The following is a 23,221-nucleotide window of genomic DNA, read 5'->3' as shown; positions in this document are numbered from 1 at the left end:
CATCATAGATTAGAAATTCAATATGCTCCCAAGTGTCAAAGAACAAGGAGGCTTCATCAGGGCCAGCAGGAAGGCCCTGTGGTCCTTGCCATTATCCTCAGTGAAAAGCCCAGCCTCCTGCTAACTTAGAGCAAGTTGGCACTCACCAGAATGATGCCAATTTCTAATCACCTGCACCAAGACCCTCCCACTCTTCTTCTGGAAGCTCAAACTTATTAGGTGCTGGTTTGTGTTTAAGTTATGTATCACTTAGTTCATAGTAATTTTTCATCTCACATATCATGGGTCTATACACTGGCTATGTTAGGAGCACCTGCTTATGAATCCCATGGCTCTAAGAAAGACAATATCTCAAGAACTGCCTGAAGTTCTCTTGAGACAACAAGCTAGGTACTCTACTAGAGGCTCAGAATACCAGGTACTACCCCCATCTTAAGGGAAAGCCGTGGGAATTAGAGAAGATACTTCTCCCTAGGATGACAAATCCTACAAATAACTACCCATTTTTGGACTTCTATTTTTTAAAAGCTCTAAGAAACAAATAGCAGCATTGTCTATAAGCCATCACTCACAACCTAAGAGCATCAGGGATACTTCATGGTTTCCCAGTGCCTCTTCCCATAGCCCCTCTCCTGTCACTCAGGCCCACTCACACCAGCCCAACTCTGATGTCACAGGTGGGTTGGTGGAACCTCAGGCCGAGTTGCTGCTCCGGCTGACAGGAGCCATGCTTCATCAAGATGCAGCAGCTAGTTGTTGCCCCTACACCTGGATCCCAAAGACTTCAGGGCAGTTTTCTCTGCCCAGGCCCCGCAGAGGATGTGGGACATGCCAGTCCCTGGCACCATGTAGTCCTGTGGTTCTGCTCTCAGGTCCCATGTGACTCCAGCCGGGTTCTTTTATTTGTCTTGAAGCAAAAGACACTGTACTGGTCATTGATGGCCAAAGACAGACCTCCAGGGCCAAGAAGAGGGAGTTCTTCACCCTGGAACTCCTCCTTCATCAGTCCCAGTGACCATGTGGAACTTGCCAGGAGGCCTGACCCAGAAGGACTGAACACCTTTGAACACCCCCTTACCAGTAGCATACACTGCTGAATATCATGGTGGCAAGGACACTGAAGGGGAGCGCATGCAGCACATAAGCCAGCAGCATCTGCCACTTCTGGTACAAGCCATCTTGGCTCTCCTGGTCGCTGACAGTTCGCAGCACAGGAACTGGAAACAGAAGGCAGGTTTCAGAATAGCCAGTCACGACACAGCTCAAACTGAACTTGAGTTGTCAGGGCTGGGTGGTGGGGACCAGCTGGGACTTCCTAGTCTTGGAAAGTGGGGACTGCTGTCGATAGAACTTTAAGTACTTCCCACCACAGAACTCTACCCTACCTGAATTACAGTATGGTTGCATAAGCTGTCAAAGTTTCTTTCTTTCTCTCTAAAGTCAATGGAGGGTTGTCACAAATTCAAGAATATATGTGCATAAGGGTCATAAATGACGTGAGGTAGTTTGTCCTCTTTTTGTGCAGGGTCTTGGCACAGAACATCAGACAATTAGGCACTGCTGCTGGATTCTCACTGAGTTTGAAAATTAAGTGCTAGCTGTGCTAAAATCGGCTCCAAAAAGAATAGAATAATGCCAAGTTGGCAGGTATCTGGGCCTCCAGGGCCTGTACATCCTAATGGCAAAGATAGGAATACCAGGAATGATCTTTTAAAAAACCCTTCCCGAACCTGCCCCATCAGCAGCTTCTAACTTCTTGTTTCTCTGGATCCTTAGACCCTTAGCGAGATCTACTTGGTGAACTAATTCACACTATGAGGTTAGTAACTCCGTACTTAATCCTTCCCCAGGGGGAGAATCTGGAGAGAGCCAAGTTTAGCTCAGTGAAATACCCTTATAATAGTGGAATCTTGCAAGATGCCAGCTGGAGAGGAGAGATCATCCGGAAGAGGGGAAGTGCCCTCCCCGCCCCCAAGGGGGCACCTCCTGGGCATGGGCACTCACACAGATTGACAGCGTTCAGCATGCCTGTGTATGGGGTGGCACCCACTAACTGGTACAGGAGCCCCACGCGGTCCTGGACAGCGCCCTTCAGCACATCGCTTGGCACCCGCAGAAGGTAGAAGATGAGGAACAAACCCATGATCAGATTCTGAACAAGACGCATCATCACCGCCAGCTTATTTCTCATTAAGTTCCTTGTCACTCTCCTGAAAGCCAGACAACCTCGCTTTAATTCTCTTTCTCTTATTGGTGGATGTCTAACCACCTAAAACAGGGTGAAGTTCTTACCTCAAGAGAACATCCAGTTTAGAGAGAGCTCCAGGAGAATCTTTGGTTTTGAAAGGAACCATTGGTAATGTTTTCAGGTGTTTTGTTCTTTCAATATTTTCCAAGGTTTTGCGATAAATTGCTGATTCTTTGTAGACAGATTCAATCATTTGAACTCTCTTGTAGGTTTCTATTTCCCGTTCTTTGCTTTGGGTATCCACTGATGTCAGGTCCACTAATTTTTTTTTTTCCCCAAAAGAAATGACCCATGTGTTTTTAAATGCATACATATGCACAATGGCTCATAATGTATGTTTTATCATTGATTCAGGAGTACTAGCTAGTACCTCATCCCATCAGAATAATACCTGGTGATCATGCCCACCTGTAAAATCAGAATATTTTAAACCTATCAGCTAGGCCTTGAGGATTCAACTGGGGCTGTCTGGGAGAATTTAGAAGCTGTGCTGATTCTTCTCTGACAAAGCGAACATGCAGCGATTTAAGAGAGGCCCCCACCTCATTCTGATAGGTCATCTATGGCAAGTTATCTGATCTAGCCAAGTTAACTCCTTAAAGAGTGAAATTACCAAAACAAAAGCAAGAATAAAATCCACTGGTGCTGTTGACATCTAGGCAGAAATCTGAGATGACAAAATTGAATGATCATTCATCATGGGAAATGTGGGGGTAAAAACTTACTATAAAAGTCAAAAGGGTTTGAATGTTCGGGACAAGGGTAACTGCAACCACTGAAGAAATCAAGCATTTCTGCTGGTGTCCCACAGAAAACCAGCTCTCCGTAGCTCAGAATGGCGATTTTATCAAAGAGCTGGTGGGAGAATCGATGGCATTAGTGTATATCAGGTCACCATATCCTTCTGGAGAATAAATTTCCAAGCAGTCAGTCCCTGTTGATCTCACCCATGCATCGGGATTCTTACTGTGCCCACTGGAGACACACAAAGCATGTTCCTATTTTTTTAAATCTGCGTTGCCAGTGTGTATCGTGCTGCATCTGGCCTGGGCCCAGATGAACTCCTGGACCTGGCCAGTGGTCCTAGGTTTGAGGGCCAGCCATGTTCCTGAGTGAGTGACCTTGGACCAGATGTTTGTTTGACCTCAGACCCTTGATTCAATTTCGCATCATTTCTAAGTCTCCCTCTTTTCTGTAAAGTGGCAGTACTGATACCCACGTCATAGGATTGTTGTGTGGACCAAAGAACTAGTGCAGAGAAAGTATTTGGTACATGGTAGGTGCCCTTCCCATATCAGGAGCTATTGGCCCCAAGAGCCCTGGTTGACAAGTACTAATCTCTACCTCACAATCCCCAGCTCAACATGTACATCTACCCACCCTTGATGAGTTAAGCAGGAACAAGAGTCACCCTCACCTGGAAGAGCTCAGAGCGTGGCTGATGGATGGTGACAATCACAATGCGGTCCCTGTGAGCCAGCTCTGCCAGGAGGATGATGATTTGATTTGCTGTCATGCAGTCCAGGCCTGTGGTAGGCTCATCAAACAGCATGAACTCTGCAGGCAAGAAGGGTCAGGTTTCTGAGTCACTGACGAGACTGGGCTCTGGACTCTAAGCTCAGAATTTTGAATTACTGAGGCATCTTACCCCATCCCATCTTAACCTATCCACACAGTGCACCGTGAGAAGTACCTACATGTAAATGGCTTTCAGCCCGAGTCCAAATGAGGGAACCTTACTTCAGAGACGCAGCTCCAGAGCACATCTTGGCCTTAATCATTAAAGGGTACAGGGCAGCAACAAGATCACGCCTCTCAAATGTACTATGGATTGCTTGGGCTCTGTCCAGAGGACCATGACAAAGAACAAGGGCTGACGAGTGGGCACCAAGTTGTTTTCAAAAGGCTAGCTAAGAGAAGGCTGGTTAAAAAGACATAACCTCAGGGCACCTGGGTGACTCAATCATTAAGCCTCTGCCTTCAGCTTGGGTCATGGTTCCCAGGGTCCTGAGATCGAGTCCCACATCGGGCTGCCTGCTTGGCAGGAAGCCTGCTTCTCCATCTCCCACTCCCCCTGCTTGTGTTCCTCCTCTCGCTGCGTCTCTCTTTAATAAATGAAGAAAATCTTTAAAAAAAAAAAAAAAAAAGACATAACCTCACTTCATGTGAAGCACTTTCGAACGTTGACAGGGTCTTTGCACAGCAAAAAACTGCCTGATAAAGTCTGAGCTGGGATAGGCATTAAATTCTTTAGAAGGTTTAACTGCAGCTATCTACCCAGAAAGTGAGAAGGGCTCTTAAGAATGTCTCTCTTGGGGCACCTGGGTGGCTCAGTGGGTTAAAGCCTCTGCCTTTGGCTCAGGTCATGATCTCAGGGTCCTGGGATCGAGCCCTGCCTCAGGCTCTCTGCTCAGCAGGGAGCCTGCTTCCTCCTTTCCTCTCTCTGGCTGCCTCTGCCTACTTGTGATCTCTGTCTGTCAAATAAATAAATAAAATCTTTTTTTTTTTAAGATTTTATTTATTTATTTGACAGAGAGAGATCACAAGTAGATGGAGAGGCAGGCAGAGAGAGAGAGAGAAGTAGGCTCCCTGCTGAGCAGAGAGCCCGATGCGGGACTCGATCCCAGGACCCTGAGATCATGACCTGAGCTGAAGGCAGCAGCTTAACCCACTGAGCCACCCAGGCGCCCCTAAATAAATAAAATCTTTAAAAAAAAAAAAAAAAAAGAACGTCTCTCTTCTTTGCCTTCTAGTGACCAACCATCTGAAGAGCAGGCAGTCTTAGTGGGCCCCTGTGGAGCATCCAGGTGCAGCATGTCCTCTTCCAAGTGCTTATAAGAGCTGAAAGTTCCCCAGTAATGAGGAGAATAACCAAACCCAGCAGGAAAGGCAGGTGACTGGCTACCCCATCTTGATAGCTCCTCCCTTCAAAATACACACTTTTTTGTGTATCATTGAAAGTCCTGCTTTAATTCCTGCTATTTAATATGTTCTTTTAGGCACACCAAAACTCATTGACTTTCTATAGCCACCACCCCCACCAGAGCTGCTACTCTAATAACAAGGGACGGGCCAGAGTCCTGTGCTCACGGAAGACCCTAACTGAACATTAAAACACAGATGCAGTGCTTCTAAGTCCAAGAGCTATTTTGTACTTGGATAGCATAACATCAAGAACTATGTAGTATTTCCATTCTGTGGGTTGCCTCTTTGTTTTGTTGACTGTTTCCTTTGCTGTGCAGAAGTTTTTGATCTTGATGAAGTCCCAAAAGTTCTTTTTCGCTTTTCTTTCCTTTGCCTTTGGAGACATGTCTTGAAAGAGGCTGCTGTGGTTGATGTCAAAGAGGTTACTGCCTATGTTCTCTTCTAGGATTTTGATAGATTCCTGCCTCACATTGAGGTCTTTTATCCATTTCAAATTTATCTTTGTGTATGGTGTAAGAGAATGATCGAGTTTCATTCTTCAACACATTGCTGTCCAATTTTCCCAGCACCATTTACTGAAGAGACTGTCTTTTTTCCACTGTGTATTTTTTCCTGCTTTGTCGAAGATTATTTGACCGCAGAGTTGAGGGTCGGTATCTGGGCTCTCTATTCTGTTCCACCCATCTATGTGTCTGTTTTTGTGCCAGTACCATGCTGTCTTGGTGATCACAGCTTTGTAGTAAAGGAGAAGATATTTGCAAATGACACTACAGACAAAGGACTGATATCCAAGATCTATAAAGAACTCCTCAAACTCAACACAAATAAAACAGATAATCCTGTCAAAAAATGGGCAGAAGAGGGGCACCTGGGTGGCTCAGTGGGTTGGGCCTCTGCCTTCAGCTCGGGTCCTTATACAGTCCTGGGATCGAGCCCCACATTGGGCTCTCTGCTCGGCAGGGAGCCTGTTTCCCCCCTCTCTCTGCCTGGTTCTCTGCCCACTTGTGATATCTGTCAAATAAGTAAATAAAATCTTAAAAAAAAAATGGGCAGAAGATATGAACAGACACTTCTCCAATGAAGACATACAAATGGCTAACAGACACATGAAAAAATGCTCATCATCATTAGCCATCAGGGAGATTCAAATCAAAATCAAATCATTAGCCATCAGGAAGATTCAAATTGAGATTATCACCAGTTAGAATGGCCAAAATTAACAAGACAGTAAATAACAAGTGTTGGAGAGGATGTGGAGAAAGGGGAACCCTCTCACACTGTTGGTGGGAATGCAAGTTGGTATAGCCACTTTGGAAAACAGTGTGGAGATCCCCTAAGAAACTAAAAATAGAGCTACCCTATGACTCTGCAATTGCACTGCTGGGTATTTACCCCAAAGGTACAAATGTAGTGAAAAGGGCCATCTGTACCCCAATTTTCATAGCAGCAATGGCCACAGTTGCCAAACTGTGGAAAGAACCAAGAGGCCTTTCAACGGACAAATGGACAAAGAAGATATGGTCCATATACACTATGGAGTATTATGCCTCCATCAGAAAGGATGAATACCCAGCTTTTGTATCAGCATGGATAGGACTAGAAAAGGTTATGCTGAGTGAAATAAGTCAAGCCCAGAGAGTCAATTATCATATGGTTTCACTTACTTGCAGAGCATAAGGAATAATATGGAAGACATCGGGAGATGGAGAGAAGTGAGTTGAGAGAAGTCGGAGGGGGAGACAAACCATGAGACACTGTGAACTCCGAGAAACAAACTGAGGGTTTTGGAAAGGGGGGTGGGGAGGTGAGTCTGGTGGTGAGTATTATGGAAGGCACAAATTGCATGGAGCACTGGGTGTGATGCATAAACAATGAATTTTGGAAGACTGAAAAAAATTAAAAAGAACTATGTAGTATTTCCAAAGAAACTGGATCCCCAGTCTAAAGAACCTCAGTGATGTCCGTTCCACACAAACCCCTTTCCAAATGGAGACTGTAAAAAAAGGACTGAAAATGTCTGCAGACCCATGGAAGACACCTAGGCAGCAGCTAGTAGCAGTTCTGGGTCCCACTTACTGGGATCCTGGAGGAGCTGGGCTGCAATGGAGACCCGGCGCCGCTCGCCATTGGAAATTCCCCCAAGGTTGCAGCTGCCAATCAGTCGATCTGCCACATGGCTCAGACTCAGTTCCACCATAACTGCGTCCACCTGCAGGAAACACAAGTCCAGGAAGGCTGGTCATTGCTGGGCTATTGCTCCAATTCATGGAGTTCTGATGGCATGGGAGAGGCAACATACTTCCCTTGAGTGCTCGGGCCACTTTCAGACTCACCACACCCTAGGGAAAACATGCCTACTATGATAAAATCCAATTTGCTCTAAGTCATAATATAGTACATGTGTCAGGTTAAAATAAATATAACTGTTTTTTCAAAAGTCTCTAGAGCAGCAAAAACTATATTTGTTTCAGGGAAATTCACCAGGAAACAAGGAGAGGTCACTGGACTCATATTTTCAGATGCTGCATTAAGTCCAGCATACAGAAAAATCCCCTAAAGGCAGAGGGACAATGCAGTTTCTTTTAATGTTTGGTTTTTGAAATTTTATTGTGTTTTTTTTAAAGATTTTATTTATTTGACAGAGATCACAAGTAGGCAGAGGCAGGCAGAGAGAGAGAAGGGGAAGCAGGCTCCCTGCTGAGTAGAGAGCCTAATGTGGGGCTCAATCCCAAAGCCCCCGGGATCATGACCTGAGCCGAAGGCAGAGGCTTTAACCCACTGAGCCACCCAGGCGCCCCTGAAATTTTATTGTGTTTTATATGTGTTAAAAAAAAAAAAAAAAAGTCCTGATTTGGTTTGAACGAACCTTGGCTACCTTATGTAACCCAAATAAGTCCTGGAGTCTTGTGTGGTCCAATCTCGGTGTGATTTTGCATCAAATATAATCAAGCTACCAAAAGTAATTAAAAATGATGCCAATATTTATTTTACTCTCATTAAAAATTTTCCAGGGGACCCAGTTTATAACCTGCATCCACACTTAATATCCTGTCCCACAGTTCCCCTCGCTGTATTTATCTTGGACTCTGCCGCACCCTGAAACCATCTCCTTAGTCTTCCTCAACTCCCCTACAACAATAACAACTAGAAAAGTTCTTGACTGACTTTCTAATCAAGAAAGTTGGGCTTTCTCTTCCCCTCCTTCTTTCCTTCCTCAGCTTAGCCCATCTCCAGAGACCCTTTCAAAAATCTCTACTTCTGGCCCTGCCTTGCTGATTACCCCTATCTGCATAGGGCCCTGGGGAAAGCAGCTAGAAACAGACTGAAAATACTTATATATATGGTAGTGAGTTTGATTCCCATATACCTCTAATGAGATTGTATTACTTTTATAATGAAAAAAGAAACAAAACACTGCATTAAAAAATAACAACAAATAGGCTGGAGTAAAAAGAGGGGATGATTTGTGGGACAAAGTTCCCGTGGAGCCAGGGGATGAGATCAGCAGCATGGAGGAAAGGTTTGACCAAAAGAAGGAACACATATGAAATAAACCTAAAGGAATAACGAGGTTAAAATGCATAAATAAACCAGTATGATTTATTCTGGAAAAAAGAAGGTCCTCCTTTTGCCATCAGAATTGAAGGATTCTGGAATTGAGTTTTGCTTGGCATAGCCAGGTTGAGGTGCTCACCAGCCAGGGCAGATTCCTGAGCATCCCTTTCATCTGCTCTGCAACTCCAAGAAAGGAGTAAAGCTTGCCCCTCCCGGCTCGGAAGGGATGGACATGTATTTAACCTGTTTCACAGGACCCAAAGCCTTTCCCGTGTTTAGCAAACGTTGTGAAACTACTGGGGATGGAATGTACAGTGTCTTAGAAGTAACCCTTGGGATCATTGGGATGCACTGGGATCATCAACCTCTACGCTGTATGTTCTCAGATAAAACTGACTCATTCCTCACATCAACTCCAAGAGAGACACATTATTATCTATTTATTACAGAGGAGAAGATAGATCCTCAGAGAGGTGCATAACTTGCCCGAGGTCAAACTATTTTGCCTGAGGTCAGACTGTTAGCAAGTGGCAGAGCTGGGGCTGAAAGACCTGTCTGTGTTCTCTCAAATGGTCCATGAAGCTCAAGGATTTGCCAACAGTCCAGCAGACACAGCCTGCCCATGTCAAGCACAGCTTTATGTTCAGGTTCCTCAGAGGAGAGATCAGCTGTGCTCTGTCCTATATTATCACCACCACTTCCTTCTCACTAAATTACTTTATCAGGATTTTATACCTTATGGACTAGATTTGCTCAGAGAGAACTTTCACAGGACTTTGAGGGACTGCCAGTGCCAGAGGAACATTTACTGGAGGGAATTTTTTTTTTTTTTTAAAGATTTGAGAGAAAGAGCACAAGCAAGGGAGCGGCAGAGGGAAAGGGAGAAGCAGGGTCCCTGCTGAGCAGGGAGCTCGATGTGGGGCTGGATCCCAGGACCCTGAAATCACAACCTGAGCTGAAGGCAGATGCTTAACTGACTGAGCCACCCAGGCACCCTCAGGGGGAAAGTTTTTTGCCATCAATCGATTTCAAGGCATCCATGAATTTTCTGAATATTTATGTGAGCATGAGCATTTTCTGGAGAAGAGCTCAGTGGCATTCTTAGATTCACTCTTTCTGTGGGATATGTGATATAAGTGGATCACCAACTCAGAAGCATCTGTTTATGATGGCATTCCTGCCACCCAAATACAAATAGGATCTTCTCCTGCCCCTTTTAGAGACAGAAATACTAAAGCAAGCAGAAAGTCTGCAGATGAACTCCTCTATCACTCACAGTCAGGGCTACTGTGAACATGCCTGTGCTTCAATGTGGGCTGAAGACAACCTCCATTTCCTCTCATCGCAATGGGATTCAGGAGATCCCAGAGCTCAGGAAGACATGATGGGAGCTAGAGGGCCTGGGTTCGCATTCCAGCTCTGCCCTTCCCAACTGTCTGATCTTAATCTCGTATTTCAGGAGATATGCCTCCCACATAGGGTTGATGCCAGGATACGGTGAAATACTGTACATGAGCAAAGCCTGACTGATGCCAGCCAACTAGGAGAGTTCAGAGTACACACACACCTTGTTTCATTGCACTTTACTTTACTGCATTCACAGATAACGCATTCTCTACGAACTGATGGTTTGTACCAACCCTGTACTAAACAAGTCTACTCACCCCATTTTTTCAATAGGATTTGCTCACTTCATGTCTGTGTCAGTAAAGTATTTTTAAATTAAAGTAAGTATATTGGGTTTTGGGTCGCCTGGGTGGCTCAGTGGGTTATGCATGATCTTCAGCTCAGGTCATGATCTCAGGGTCCTGGGATCAAGCCCCACATGGGGTTCTCTACTCAGCAGGGAGCCTGCTTCTCCCTCTCTCTCTGCCTGCTGCTCTATCTGTGATCTCTGTGAAATAAATAAAAATTTTTAAAGAAAAAAAAAATTTTTAAGTATATTGGGTTTCTTTTAGACATAATGCTACTGTACACCTCTCAGACTGGAGTATTAGTATAAATGTAACTTATACGCACTGGGAAACCAAAAAACTCATCGGACTTTATTTTGATATTTGCTTTGTTGCAGTGGTCTGGAGCCAAACCTGTAGTATCTCTGAGGTATGCCTGTATAACCCAATTGAATGGTAAGAGCCTTGCAATGCCTTCTGAGCACTCTACGGTAACCTCCAGGAAGGAATGAGAGCTAGGCATCCCTGTGAGGCTGATGGTCTTTCTTGAGGGCCACACTCCTTGCTAAGACTCCTCTGGAATAAAAGCTATCCTTCAGCACTGTCTAGGACTCTCAAACAAAAAAATGCCCTTTACCCACCTGGGCATTATATCAAACAAATCTTCTGGTACTTGGGACACAGCTTAGACCTAATATCACTCTCCAAGCCCTGTCTTAAAGTCCAGTGCCAAGGACAGATTGAGCAAGTCCCTAGTGACAGACGCTGCAATGCCTGATAAAAATGGTGTACCCTCAGCTGATATGGAGGACTTCCTTGGAGCCTCAATGGCATTAAATAAGGCCGGCCTGGAGCCTGAACTGCAGATATAATTTGTGTGCCCACGTGGAGCCTCACCACTGTGGCTTCGCTGAAGCCTCTGAGGCTGATGTTGCTGGTCTCCCCCCGTGACTCTGAGGGTTCCCCAGAGAACTGTACCTGCTTTGGAAGTGGCACATCTCTGTATCCTTAGTTCCCTGTTTTCAGTCCAGACAGAAATGAGGCAACAATTCCAGGTAAGGTCCCCACAGGCTTACCTATGACTACTGCCAAATTAGATACATTTAAAGCAATAGATTGAAACGTCAGAAGAGGAGACAAGTCAATAGTTACTTCCTTTGTTAACTTAATCTAGTTTGGATGAGACACATTCAAAAGGCCTCAAAGAAAGTTGAGAAAAATCTCAATAGGGCAAAGTACAGTGAGGAAAACAACCATTATTATTCAAACACAGAGCTCCTAAAACAGCACCATCTAATAGAAATATAATATAAGCCACACAGAATTTAAATATTTTAGTAGTCACATTTTAGAAAGAAACAAGTGAAATTAATTTTAATATATTTAACCTGGTGCAGCCAAAATACACCATTTCAAACTTGTTAACCAATATTTTATGAGATGTAGCAAATGCAATTTTAATTAGGGATGTAATTAAATGCAATTTATTTATTTAGTTTTTTTTAATTTCAATCTTTTATTATTATTATTAATTTATTTATTTTCAGAAAAACAGTATTATTTTTTCACCACACCAGTGCTCCATGCAATCCGTGCCCTCTATAATACCCACCACCTGGTACCCTAACCTCCCACCACCCCGCCACTTCAAACCCCTCAGGTTGTTTTTCAGAGTCCATAGTCTCTCATGATTCACCTCCCCTTCCAATTTACCCCAACTTTTAAAAATTAATAAGATATTTCACATTCTCTTTTTTCAGACTAAGTTTCTAAAATTCTGTGTGTACTTCCCATTCATAGCACATCTCAGTCAGGCCCGGCCACGTGTCAAGCGCTCAAAGCCACAGGTGACCAGTGGCTGCCATACTGGACAACACAGGTCTAGACTAAAGGGATGAAGACTGAAGGGGAGAAATGGGCAAGTAGACGGAAGCAGGAGTGTGAAGCCCCATAGGCTGATACCCTAAGAGGGCCGCAGGAGGCCCAAGGCTACCCACCTTTCTCTGGAAAAACCCCGGGGAGCCCTGGCGCACAGCCAGCAGTGCCGCATAGCGTAGAGTCTCCCGCACGGTCAGGTTGCTCAGCAGTGTGTCACTCTGCGAGAGAGGGAGGCAGGAGGCGTCAGCATGGCTGAGACCGGGCTGTGGGTGGCTGTGGCAGGGTCCCCAGAAAGCACCCACCTGCTGGACATAGGAGAAGCAGTCCTGGAACTGCTCCCTGCGCAATGGCTGGCCGTTAACAAACACATCCCCAAGGAAGGTCCCTGTGCGCCGCAGCCTCCCGGACATGGCATCCAGCAGCGTGGTTTTCCCTGAGCCTGTGAGACAAGAAAATAAGGCCAGAGAGGACTCCCTCCATTGCTGGGCTGTCCCCAGATACTCAGTTGGTCTAGCACCAACTTGCTCTTTCCTAACCCCCCTGGGTCAAACTCTACCAATGAGCCTTTCTGGCTTGTCTCCTGAGTCAGAGAGGGACAAGCCAGTCAGGACTGGAGGAACTTTGCCTGTGTATGGGTTTTTACAGCTGTTTTGAGTTGAAAAAGAAAATATAGGCAGTTTCTTTCCCCTGGTTTGGTTTTTCTTGGGTTAGAAATTAGGTGATACCATTAGGACAAGGCACCAGCCAGTCCCTTCTGTTCACAGTGGACACAAACCTACATGAGCCCAGAGTGTCAATGGAGACAGGAACCAGCATTGGCAGGCTACTAAAAAGTTAAATTAACAGAGGAAATAGGCAGAAGGTTCTGAACTGTCTGAAAAGATAGCAAGAGAATTCTACCAAGGATATGATGACTTGTGCAAAACGAAGAGAAGATCTTTTGTTCAAATATTATAAAGAAACTGCCTCTTGCCATGAGGGATACAAAGATGAAGCCAAGCTCCTATGCAGTGGTTTTCTTAACTAACTCATGGCTGACCAAGCTCAGGGTTAGCTCCAGCATCTTCAACAGGGTGGGAAGAGAGGAGGGGGACTGTAAAGAAATGAAATGTGGTATCATTCGAGCTGTCTTTCAAAATATGTTCTGAAACTTCCTAGTCATTATCCTAGGCCTTGTATGTGGTTCTGAATAGAATCTTCCTTGCCTTCCCTTTCTGGGATCCAATCTCCACTCTGACGAAAGGTCCAAATGTCCTGGAGCCTGGATCCCCTCACAACATCAAAACTGACCTGGCTGAGGTCATCAAGGTTGCTTCCTTGTTGCCACATCTGGTGGGCACCTTCCTGTGTGCTGACCTCTCAACAGCATTTATACCATTGCTTGCCTTTCTCTGTAAAACTCTGTCCTCTGGCTTTGATGCTACTTCATCCTCTTGGTTTTATCCCTCTGTTCTGGCTGCTTCTTCCCAGCATCCTCTGGGTGACACTCAGGGTTCTTTCTTAGGCCTTCTGGTCTTCCCATGTGACACATTATCACTGAGCAACAGAGCCCCAACTTGCTAGCCAGCATGCAAGGGAGACACCTTGGAGGTAGATTCTCCAGCCCTGCTCAAGCCTTCAGATGACTATAGCCCAGCAGACTTCTCACTACTACCTCAAGAGATAGATAGAACTATCCAACAACATCACTTCCAAATTTCTGACTCATAGAAATCCTGAGAGGTAATAATGATTTTTATTGTTTTAAGCCACTTAGTTCTGGGATGCTTTTGACATAGACACAGATGGCTTGGGGCGCCTAGGTGGGTAAGTCAGTCAAGTGTCCACTCTTGATTTTTGGCTCAGGTCGTGACCTCGGGGTTGTGAAATCAAGCTGTGTGTTGGGCTTGTGCTCCACACACAATCTTCTTGTCTCTCTCCCTCTGATCCTCTCCCCACTGTGCACACTCTCTTGCTCTCTACAATAAATAAAACCTTAAAAAAAAAAAGGTCTCTTTTTGTAAGATATTTCAACTATTTATTAACTCGTTAATGAAAGGACCAGCAGAGTGAAAAAGCTCATTCAAAAAAAGAATACAAGGAGAAAAAGGATACAAGAAACTAACATGTATAATCGATGGAAAATAAACCGTCAAAAATATGATGCAAAGTTAGACATGCAAATAGTTAATGCCCTAGAGTATCACATGAAAAGGTACAGGTAATGAAAGAAAAATAGACAAACTGAACTTCATGGAAGTTTTAAAATTTTGTGCCTCAAAAGACACTGTCCCCAAGGATGCCTGGCTGGCTTGGTTAGAGAAGTGTGTGACTCTTGATCTTGGGGTCATGAATTTGAGCCCCACACTGGGTATAGAGATTACTTAAATAAATAAACTTATAAAAGGAAAAGGGACACTGTCCCCAGTATAAAAAGACAACACACAGGATGCTGGTGGAAATACTTGCAAATCACTTATCTGGTATTAATTAATATCAGATTAATATCTGAATGTATAGAGTGCTTCCAAAACTCAGCAACAACCAAAAAAACCCCAATTAACCCAATTCAAGATTGGGTGAAGAACTTAAACAGACATTTCTCCAAAGAAGATATATGAATAGCCAATAAGCATATAAGCTTTAGGGAACTGCAAATAAAAGCTGGAATGAGGGCACCTGAGTGTCTCAGTCTGTTAGGTGTCTGCATTCAGCTCAGTTCATGATTCCAGGATCCTGGGATGGATCCCTGTATTGGGCTCCCAGCTCAGTGGGGAATCTGCCCTCTGCTTGCCCCTCTCATGCATGCGCATTCTCCCCCCAAAATAAATAAAATCTAAAAAAAGAAGACAAAACTGCATGAGATACTACCTTGCACCCTTTTGGATGGCTACTATCAAAAAACTGGAAAATAACAAGTGTTGGTGAGGATGCAGAGAAATTGGAATTCTTATGCACTGTTGATGGGAATACAGTATAGAGAGGTTCCTCAAAAATTTAAAAACAGAATTACTATATGACCCAGCAATTCCACTTCTTGGTATATCCACTAAAGAACTGAAAACAAGCTTTCAAACAGGTATTTGTCCACCCATCTTCATTTCATTATTCACAGTAGGTAAAATGGGGAAGCAACTTAGGTGTCCATTAATGGAGAACAGATAAGCAAGTATGGTACATATATCAATGGAATATCTATTCATTCTGCTTTAAAAGGGAAGGAAATTCTGACATAGACTACAACATGGATGAACCCTGAGGTCATTATGGTAAGTGAAATAAGCCAGGCACAAAAAGACATACAATATGATTCCACTTATATGAGACAGTAATCAATCATAGAGACAGAAAGTATAATGGTGAGGCAAGAAGAAAGGGGACTTAGTGCTTAATGAATGTAGAGCTTCAATTTTACAAGATGAAGAGCTAAGGGGATAGATGGTGGAGAGGGTTGCACAACAATGTGAATGTATTTAACACCACGGACCTGTACACTTAAAAATAGTTAAGTGGTGGGGCGCCTGGGTGGCTCAGTGGGTTTAGCCGCTGCCTTCGGCTCGGGTCATGATCTCAGAGTCCTGGGATCAAGTCCTGCATCGGGCTCTCTGCTCAGCGGAGAGCCTGCTTCCCTCTCTCTCTCTCTGCCTGCCTCTCCATCTACTTGTGATTTCTCTCTGTCAAATAAATAAATAAAATCTTTTTAAAAAATAGTTAAGTGGTAAGTTTGATGTGTATTCTACCACAATAAAAAAAGAAAAAATAAATCAAAAGGTTAATGCCCTGAAGGGTAATAAAACCATGACCTTTGGGGTTATTTTCCCTGAAAGGACAGAAATTCTAACTAAATAGTCCTCTGCAAAGGAGAAAGCAGCCCAGAGTCTAGGTCCCAACTGATAGTAAATATTGAGTTAAATATAGTTACCCTCCCCTGGAGTGTTGGGTGACCATAGGCAGACTTGCATTGCACCATTTTGTCAGGTACCTAAGTCTTTTACCTCACTGATAAAGATTTCAGAAATAGTCTTGTATTAGGTAGGACACCAATGAAATCATCATTTTGTGAAACACTAACAGTAATTCATAGAATTGATTTGTTCACTCAGTGATTCAACAAATATTTACCAAGTACCTTCTATGTGGCCAGACCTGTTCTAGCTGTTGAGACTACACCAGGGAAAAAAAACAAAAACAACAAAAAAACAAAGACAAAGCCCCCCCACCACTGGGGGAACTTACAGTCTACTATGAATCCATGGTCAGTATCCAAAATGATAGATGTTGTCATAAAGCCATGATTAGGCATCATCAGAATCCAGCCCAAGAGCTCCCAGATCAAGACCTCTAACCCACTGTCCTAAGATGTGCATGAAGCATGACACTGGCTTGTGGGACACCATTCTGAGAAAGTGAGTTCATTCTTTGTTGTGTGCAATAATACCATCCTAATCCTACAGAAGGCAACAAACAAATCACAGGAATAACTCAGCTTTTCTCCTTCTTAAAGGAAAATTAGAATGGCCCTGGATATTATGGTACATATATATATTAGAAATGGTTTGGGGGCACCTGGGTGGCTCAGTCAGTTAAATGTCCAACTTGTGGTTTTGGCTCAAATCACGATCTCAGGGTCATTGAGACTGAGGGCCATGTTGGGCTCCAAGCTCAGCAGGAAGTCTGCTTGAGATTCTCTCCCTCTGCCCTTCTCCCACCCCCAATAAAAATTGGAAAAAAAAAAAAAAAAAGAAAGAAAGAAAAACTAGAAATAAGAACAGAAAATCTCAGCAAAGTATAACAGTTTTAGTCAAAGAATTCCTTCTCATTTAATCTTAATGTTACTACTGTCACCCAGTTTTCACCTGCTATAGCAGGGGAAAGGCTAGGGATTTAATTCTCCAGGTCAAACGAGGCTGTCCATGCTTGACTTTTGTCATAGACTTGTGTTACACACTGATAGTCAAGAGAATAATGCAAGTGGGTAATGCCAGTAAATGTCAACAATATCAGTGCAAGCAAGAACTCAATCAGAAAGCACCTCTGAAGCCAATTTGTAAGAATCTTTCATCCTTAAATTGTGCAGGATAACTTACAGCAGTGGACCCAGTGGTGTCCACACAGAGCCTCTCATCAGACTCAATGCACCCATCCTCCAGGTGCTGAGGATTCACAGCTGTGACGCCTATGGAGCACTGCCCTCTGACACAAAGGGCTTCCTCTCTGGAGGCTAGACCCTCCTAGGACAATAACTGGCTAATACAGTGACACAAAGACAAACTGTAATTCAGTCTCAAGTGTAGATATCCCAGGAAAAGAGGAGAAGATGGGAAATGGGCACACAGATGGCCTCGTGGAGTCTGTAATATTTAGTTCCTTAAAAACAAAAAGGATCTGAAAAATAAAAAACAAACAAAAACCAAAAGGATCTGAAGCAATTATGGTGTAATGTTAAGATCTGACAAAGCCTTACAGGGTATTTTAACTAAGTTGATGTATATTTTTTTTTGAAGATTTTTTTATTTATTTGAGAGCAAGAGTGAGAGAGCACAAACAGGATGAGGGGCAGAGGGAGAAGCAGGCTCTCCACTGAGCAGAGAGCCAGATTCGGGACTCCATCCCAAGACCCTGGGATCATGACCTGAGCTGGTCAGACACTTAACCAACTGAGCCACCCAGGTACCCCTAAGTTGAATTCAAATAAAAAATTTTTAAAAAGATTTGATAAAACCGGGTCTTATTATATAAACATTCTTTATATTATTTCCTATTCTTGCTTATTGGAAATACATCGTAATTTTTTTTTAAATAATGAATACAGAACTAAATGGGCATGCAACCTTGTGGCTTACTTAATTCCTTATCCTACCTCTTGGCAGGGTAGAGATCAGGGGAATTGTGTTTACTGAGCACCCTACGTGCCAGGCACCAAGCTGAGTACTTTCTATACTGAAATAGGAATTATCTGACATGTTAGGCAGGATTTTATTCTTTTCCAAGGATCTCTCTAAAGGCTTCACATTAGTTCCAGATTCTATTCAGGAAGACATGTCATTTGGTTTCATTCTAATATCAAACTTCTAACTTTCTTGCCACAACTTAAACTTATTTCCTTAATGTTCAAAGCAAGTGAAAGCCTTTTCTGAATGCTCATTGAGGATGTAAATTTAAAGAACTCTTTCCCAAGCTTACCTGAGCTCCCTAAGATGCACAGGATCTGCCCACTCTCGACGTACAAGGAGACATCTTTGAGGATCTGCCTGTCCCACCGCTGCCGGCAAGATGTGAAGTCCCACCAGGGCCCAGCTTGGTGGCTTTAAAGGGAAGACAGTGTGGGGCTCCAGAAGGGACCCGACCCTTGTCCCTCCAGCACTGATCCTAGCTGTCTCTGGACAGGTTCCTAAATATGGTTGGGGCTCAGCATCCTTCTCTGCAGACACTGGCAGGTAGCGACCAAGAAATATCATCTATGTAAAGCCCCTGTCCAGGAGCTGCTCTGAATGCCAGCTCTCTGGCAGTGTGGGAGATAAAATATACAGGACATGGTTTATTCCTTCAGTTGACCACGCATTCCTTCGCCAGGCTTCACTACACTCTGGGCTACCCCAAGCCCTCTCCATCCCCATGGCGCAGCTGTACACAGAGAACACAACAGGAAGGGATTAAGGGGCACAAGGCAGAGCACAGCTGCCTCACTAGCATAGCTTCCAGGACTTCCCATGGGCAAGAGAAGGACCGTTTGCCACTGCTCCTCATTTACTACTGGCAGCCCTTTCCCTCCATTCTCTCCACCCTAATCCACTAAGGAGGGAGCCCAGAGCCTCCACACATTGCCCTCATTAGTGAAAAAAGCCAGCAGAAACCCACCTACCTCGGATCACCACCACAACTCAAACAAAGCCCAGCTTCAAACTCCTAGTAGGCTAAAGAAGCATGGACTTACCTGACATGGTAGGAGACATGGAGAATGCCCAGGCTGTGTCGAGGCTTTGAAGCAACTATGGGAACCTCCTCTGGGGAGTTCTGGGGGTCTCTGTTTACTTGGGTCCCCAAGGACCCCATAGGGGTCAAAGATGGAAATTCATTCATGGCCAAGAAACATCAGAAACAGGTAAATTTTGGGGTGGCCTGACTCTCCCCGGAGAAGCCTTAGTAAAGGAGCCAGGAACACACTGCCCCGCCTGCTCCTCACCGTGCTCTGGTATCCCTCCCCAGACCTTTCCAACAGCGGGACTGGAATTTGGCCACGGATGCCATTATCTGATGTACCTTTACCCAGAGTGTGTGTGCTATCTTGGCAGTGGGCAGAACGCACAGCCTGTGTTTGTAGGAGGGCCAGCCTGGGAGGAGTGCTAGGAGAGAGGCATACTGAACCAAGGCCAGAGACTACCCAGCCCTGAGAAAGACAATACACTGGTGCTGTCTGGTAGCCACTGAGGTGGAAAGGAAGCTGCAGCAGAGGGGCACAGACACCACGGGGCCCCATGGCTGAGAAGGCCTCAGAGAAGAGAGGACTGTGGAACAGGGCTGCTCCCCAGGATGCCTCTGTGAGTGATGGGCAGTCACCTCAGTCATGGGGGGCGGGAGCAAATGGGACCTTTCTTTCCTCCCTCAGGAACTTTGTTTTAACTCCACCAGCACCACAAGGAGAGGGAGAACATGGCAGCAGGACTCTATTTCCTGGGCATCAAAGGGCTGAGGGGAAGGGATTTAGGGGATGGGGTGGGTAGGGGGCCTCTGAGGTCACTTCCTACATGAAGAAACACTCCTACAAGGAAATGATGTTCCTGTTTGTGACTTGGGCTGATGTAGCTTTTTCTGAATGAGACTCCAATGCAGAAATGTTTTCACACATACCAGGGACTCTGCAGTGTCTCCTTCATCTGTGTGTCTGTCAAGCTCAGAGTCCGCTGCTGTAAACTGCTGAGATAGGATGGCAGGTGACTTCTATGGGAACATGAGAATTTATGCACAAAACATGGCTACAACAGGCAAACATAAGACCCCAGAGAGAGCGAAGGGACAGAGGGCAGCCAGGGGAACAAGAGGTTGGGGCACAAGTTCTCCACCCTTATCTTACATGAGAAATGTTTACTTGAGAAATGGCCTTTGGCTAAAATCAGGGTGTGGGTTGGATTTGAAGCAGGATGCTAAATTGGAAGATGGAAATAGAGCAGAGCCCACCCTCTATCTCCACCTCACCCCAGACCAGCTTGCTGTCTTTGCCTGCCATGGAGAGGAGGGAAAGACGAGAAGGTCTAAGGACTCCACACCCAACAGGGAAAGCCACAGGTCACCTAGTCTGGCCCTGAGTTGCTAGGATGTGACTTCTACCCAGCACGTTCCTAGTTCACTCTGCAGCCATGACAAACAGCCACTTCTGATGTGCAAACACAGCCGGTCCTTGCCAAGAAATGACTCCTAGGGCTGAGACTGCAGTGTTCATGGCCTGAATATGATATAAAGTCAGCGGTGGCTTTGGGGACGCTTTCTGCCGAAAAGGTCTAACAATTCAGCCACCACAGCATGGAATGCAAACATATGCCCAAATCCAACATCCAGGAATGCCTACTGTTTCCAGTTTCCTTTTCTCCAATCCTCTTACTCAAGGTTCCAAGTGACAATCTACCCCCAACATTTAAGGCATCTGGAACAACAGAATGAGGGCTACATATCTTATGTCTAGAGGTTTTAAAATTATCAATCAAGCTAAGCACTTGAAAACAGTTTCTGTCTTCTTGACATACCTTCCTCACATCCTGAAAGATCAGGTGTAAATTCAGAAATTCTAGGAAATTGTGGAGCAGCAGTTATAATGTGCGGGCATAGGGGTGCCAGCTCCCAGCCCAAGCTACAGCCTGTTCCCCCTTCTCTGCCCAACCCTAGCTCTACTCATGACTCACACACCCCTATGTGGTCATACCATCCTGCCTACCCACAGACAACTGGCCCTCTGGCCTGGGGTGCCTGGAGTGGCAAGTGTCCTTGGCCCACAGACTCCTCAGTCCCTGGGCAGAAGCAGAGCCCAAGAGGGCCCCAGTCCTCAGGGCAAAGATATGTGAGATCTGGTCTGACCATTTTAGTAAAGGCCCAGGCTCACCCTCTCAACCAGGAATAAACCCTGCATGTTTCTACCAGGCATGGAGTCCTCAGCGCCGTCACTACTCAAGGGCATGGATTCCTCAACTTAGAATAAGAAACTTGGGCTCTGTGCTCCCAGAGTTCCTTTCTAATCTATGCTTCTGACTCGGGAATTTGATCAGAAGTTAATAGAAGGAGAAATTACAATGTAGCCCAGCAGGAGCCAAGCAGGTTACCTACAAATAAAACTGCTTTTGCTTTTTTTGGGTGTCACCTGTCAGAAATTCAAGTGATGTTCTGACAGTTATACTGATTAAGATGTCAGCTGAATAGATATTTAAGTATTTGAAAAATACAGAGGATTTGTCAAAACCTCAGGAAGAGTCTAATAAATCCTTCCTGGGGCCAAGGAAATATTTCAAAATGGAACAGAGGCTGCCCCCAATCCAGCAACAAATTCTTCCTCTGAAATTTTTCCTGCCTGTGCAGCTCCAGGAAGGTAGTCTCTAGATGGCTGGTGCAGAGCTGAACCTGCCTGGAATGCAGCACCTTTCTCAGCTGCCCTCAATCTCCCCCAAGAGAGATCTCCTTCTCCATCTTTGAGGTCACAGACCCTGGGCCCTCCTCCATCTCCACGGCCAGCTCCTGCCTTAGATGTACTGACAACTAAGAGGCAAGGTGGCAGAAGTATTCTGGAGTTCTACTTGCTCTCTCACTCTCACTTGGAAAACATATTTTAAAATGTTTCAGACACATCAGAATATAGAATAATGAACCCTCACGTACGCACCACTAATTACCAAGAGCTCTGAGGCTCGCTCTCTTCGCCTTTCTCTGTAACCTTCTCTCCTGCATTCTTCTCTGTTCCCCAGAGATGGCCCTTCTGCTAAATGAGGCATTCATCTTTCCCATTTTTTTTCCTGTATAAATTAGGATCTTTATGGTAATAGTTCTAACATCAGACAAGATAAGTAGCTATGGTCTGTTGTTTCCATACTGCCGTCGAACTCTAGGGACTACTTACTCAGAGGCTGCTGCCATAGACTATCGCCTATACTGATTTCCCTCCTTTCTCTTGGGGCTGGAACATCCTTTCAGAGGACCTCTGACCTCCACTACTACAGCGAAGTCTGACAGAGACTTTTGGATGTTATTTTCACATAAGTCATAAGTCAGTTTATTTTCACACAAAGCACAGGTAGGCATTGTGTACACAGTGTAAATATACCCTGAATGGGTACCCTGAATGGATGCTTGAGGTCAGCTTGCCTCTATACCTAGCCTGTCATGCTCCATCCTAACCACCTGTCCCATTCATTAAAACCTAAGCTTCTTTGCATGGTGACAGATGGTGACTAGATATAGTGTAGTGACCATTTTGCAGTGTACACAAATTTGGAATTGTTGTGCTGTATACCTGAACTAATATAATGTTATATACCAATTTTACCTCAATTAAAAAGAAAAAAAGCTAAGCTTCTCAGAAACCATCTTTGTCACATCCAAACCCAAGACTGAAAAGAGTGATATGGGCTCCCTAAGTACTGGACGCTTGATTGAAGAACACGTCAGTATGAGAAGAGCAGCTCTTGGGAAAAAGATCGGAGTCAACTGGAACTTGTTAATAAATACGCTTTATCCTGCACTAAAAAAGAAAGAAAAATGTTATGCATTTAAAAATAGAAAAATAGGGGCACCTGGGTGGCTCAGTGGGTTAAAGCCTCTGCTTTCGGCTCAGGTCATTATCTCAAGGTCTTGGGATCAAGCCCCGTATCGGGCTCTCTGCTCAGCAGGAAGCCTGCTTCCCTCTCTCTCTCTTCCTGCCTCTCTGCCTTCTTGTGATCTCTGTCAAATAAATAAATAAAATCTTTAAAAATAAAAAAATAAATAA

The 23,221-nt window shown here is 44.7% G+C and overlaps 2 protein-coding genes across 3 annotated transcripts in view; one reads left to right on the top strand and one right to left on the bottom strand.

The window, feature by feature from the left end:
- Positions 1-19,560, bottom strand: part of ABCG5 (ATP binding cassette subfamily G member 5) — a 27,954-nt gene extending 8,394 nt beyond the window's left edge. Inside the window, exons 1-10 of the mRNA XM_004752967.3 lie at positions 19,193-19,560; positions 18,442-18,563; positions 12,582-12,718; positions 12,399-12,497; positions 7,250-7,382; positions 3,666-3,805; positions 2,974-3,103; positions 2,293-2,506; positions 2,005-2,210; positions 1,079-1,217 (exon numbers count right to left, since the gene is read on the bottom strand). Coding sequence (XP_004753024.1) covers positions 1,079-1,217; positions 2,005-2,210; positions 2,293-2,506; positions 2,974-3,103; positions 3,666-3,805; positions 7,250-7,382; positions 12,399-12,497; positions 12,582-12,718; positions 18,442-18,563; positions 19,193-19,338 — 1,466 coding nt within the window. The 5' untranslated portion in view covers positions 19,339-19,560. The remainder of the gene's footprint in view (positions 1-1,078; positions 1,218-2,004; positions 2,211-2,292; positions 2,507-2,973; positions 3,104-3,665; positions 3,806-7,249; positions 7,383-12,398; positions 12,498-12,581; positions 12,719-18,441; positions 18,564-19,192) is intronic.
- ABCG8 (ATP binding cassette subfamily G member 8) overlaps positions 19,003-23,221 on the top strand; it is an 18,996-nt gene continuing 14,777 nt past the window's right edge. The window contains exon 1 of one of the 2 annotated variants that reach the window (XM_004752971.3): positions 19,003-19,796. In XM_004752971.3, coding sequence (XP_004753028.1) covers positions 19,734-19,796 — 63 coding nt within the window. In that variant the 5' untranslated portion in view covers positions 19,003-19,733. The remainder of the gene's footprint in view (positions 19,797-23,221) is intronic. The other variant, XM_004752972.3, reaches the window with a different exon arrangement.

The sequence above is a fragment of the Mustela putorius genome, unplaced genomic scaffold, assembly GCF_011764305.1.
Source record: "Mustela putorius furo isolate JIRA1106 unplaced genomic scaffold, ASM1176430v1.1 tig00000224_pilon_pilon_pilon, whole genome shotgun sequence".
NCBI lineage: Eukaryota > Metazoa > Chordata > Mammalia > Carnivora > Mustelidae > Mustela > Mustela putorius.
Note: the sequence above shows the minus strand (reverse complement) of the source record. Positions and strands in the feature narration are given on the sequence as shown.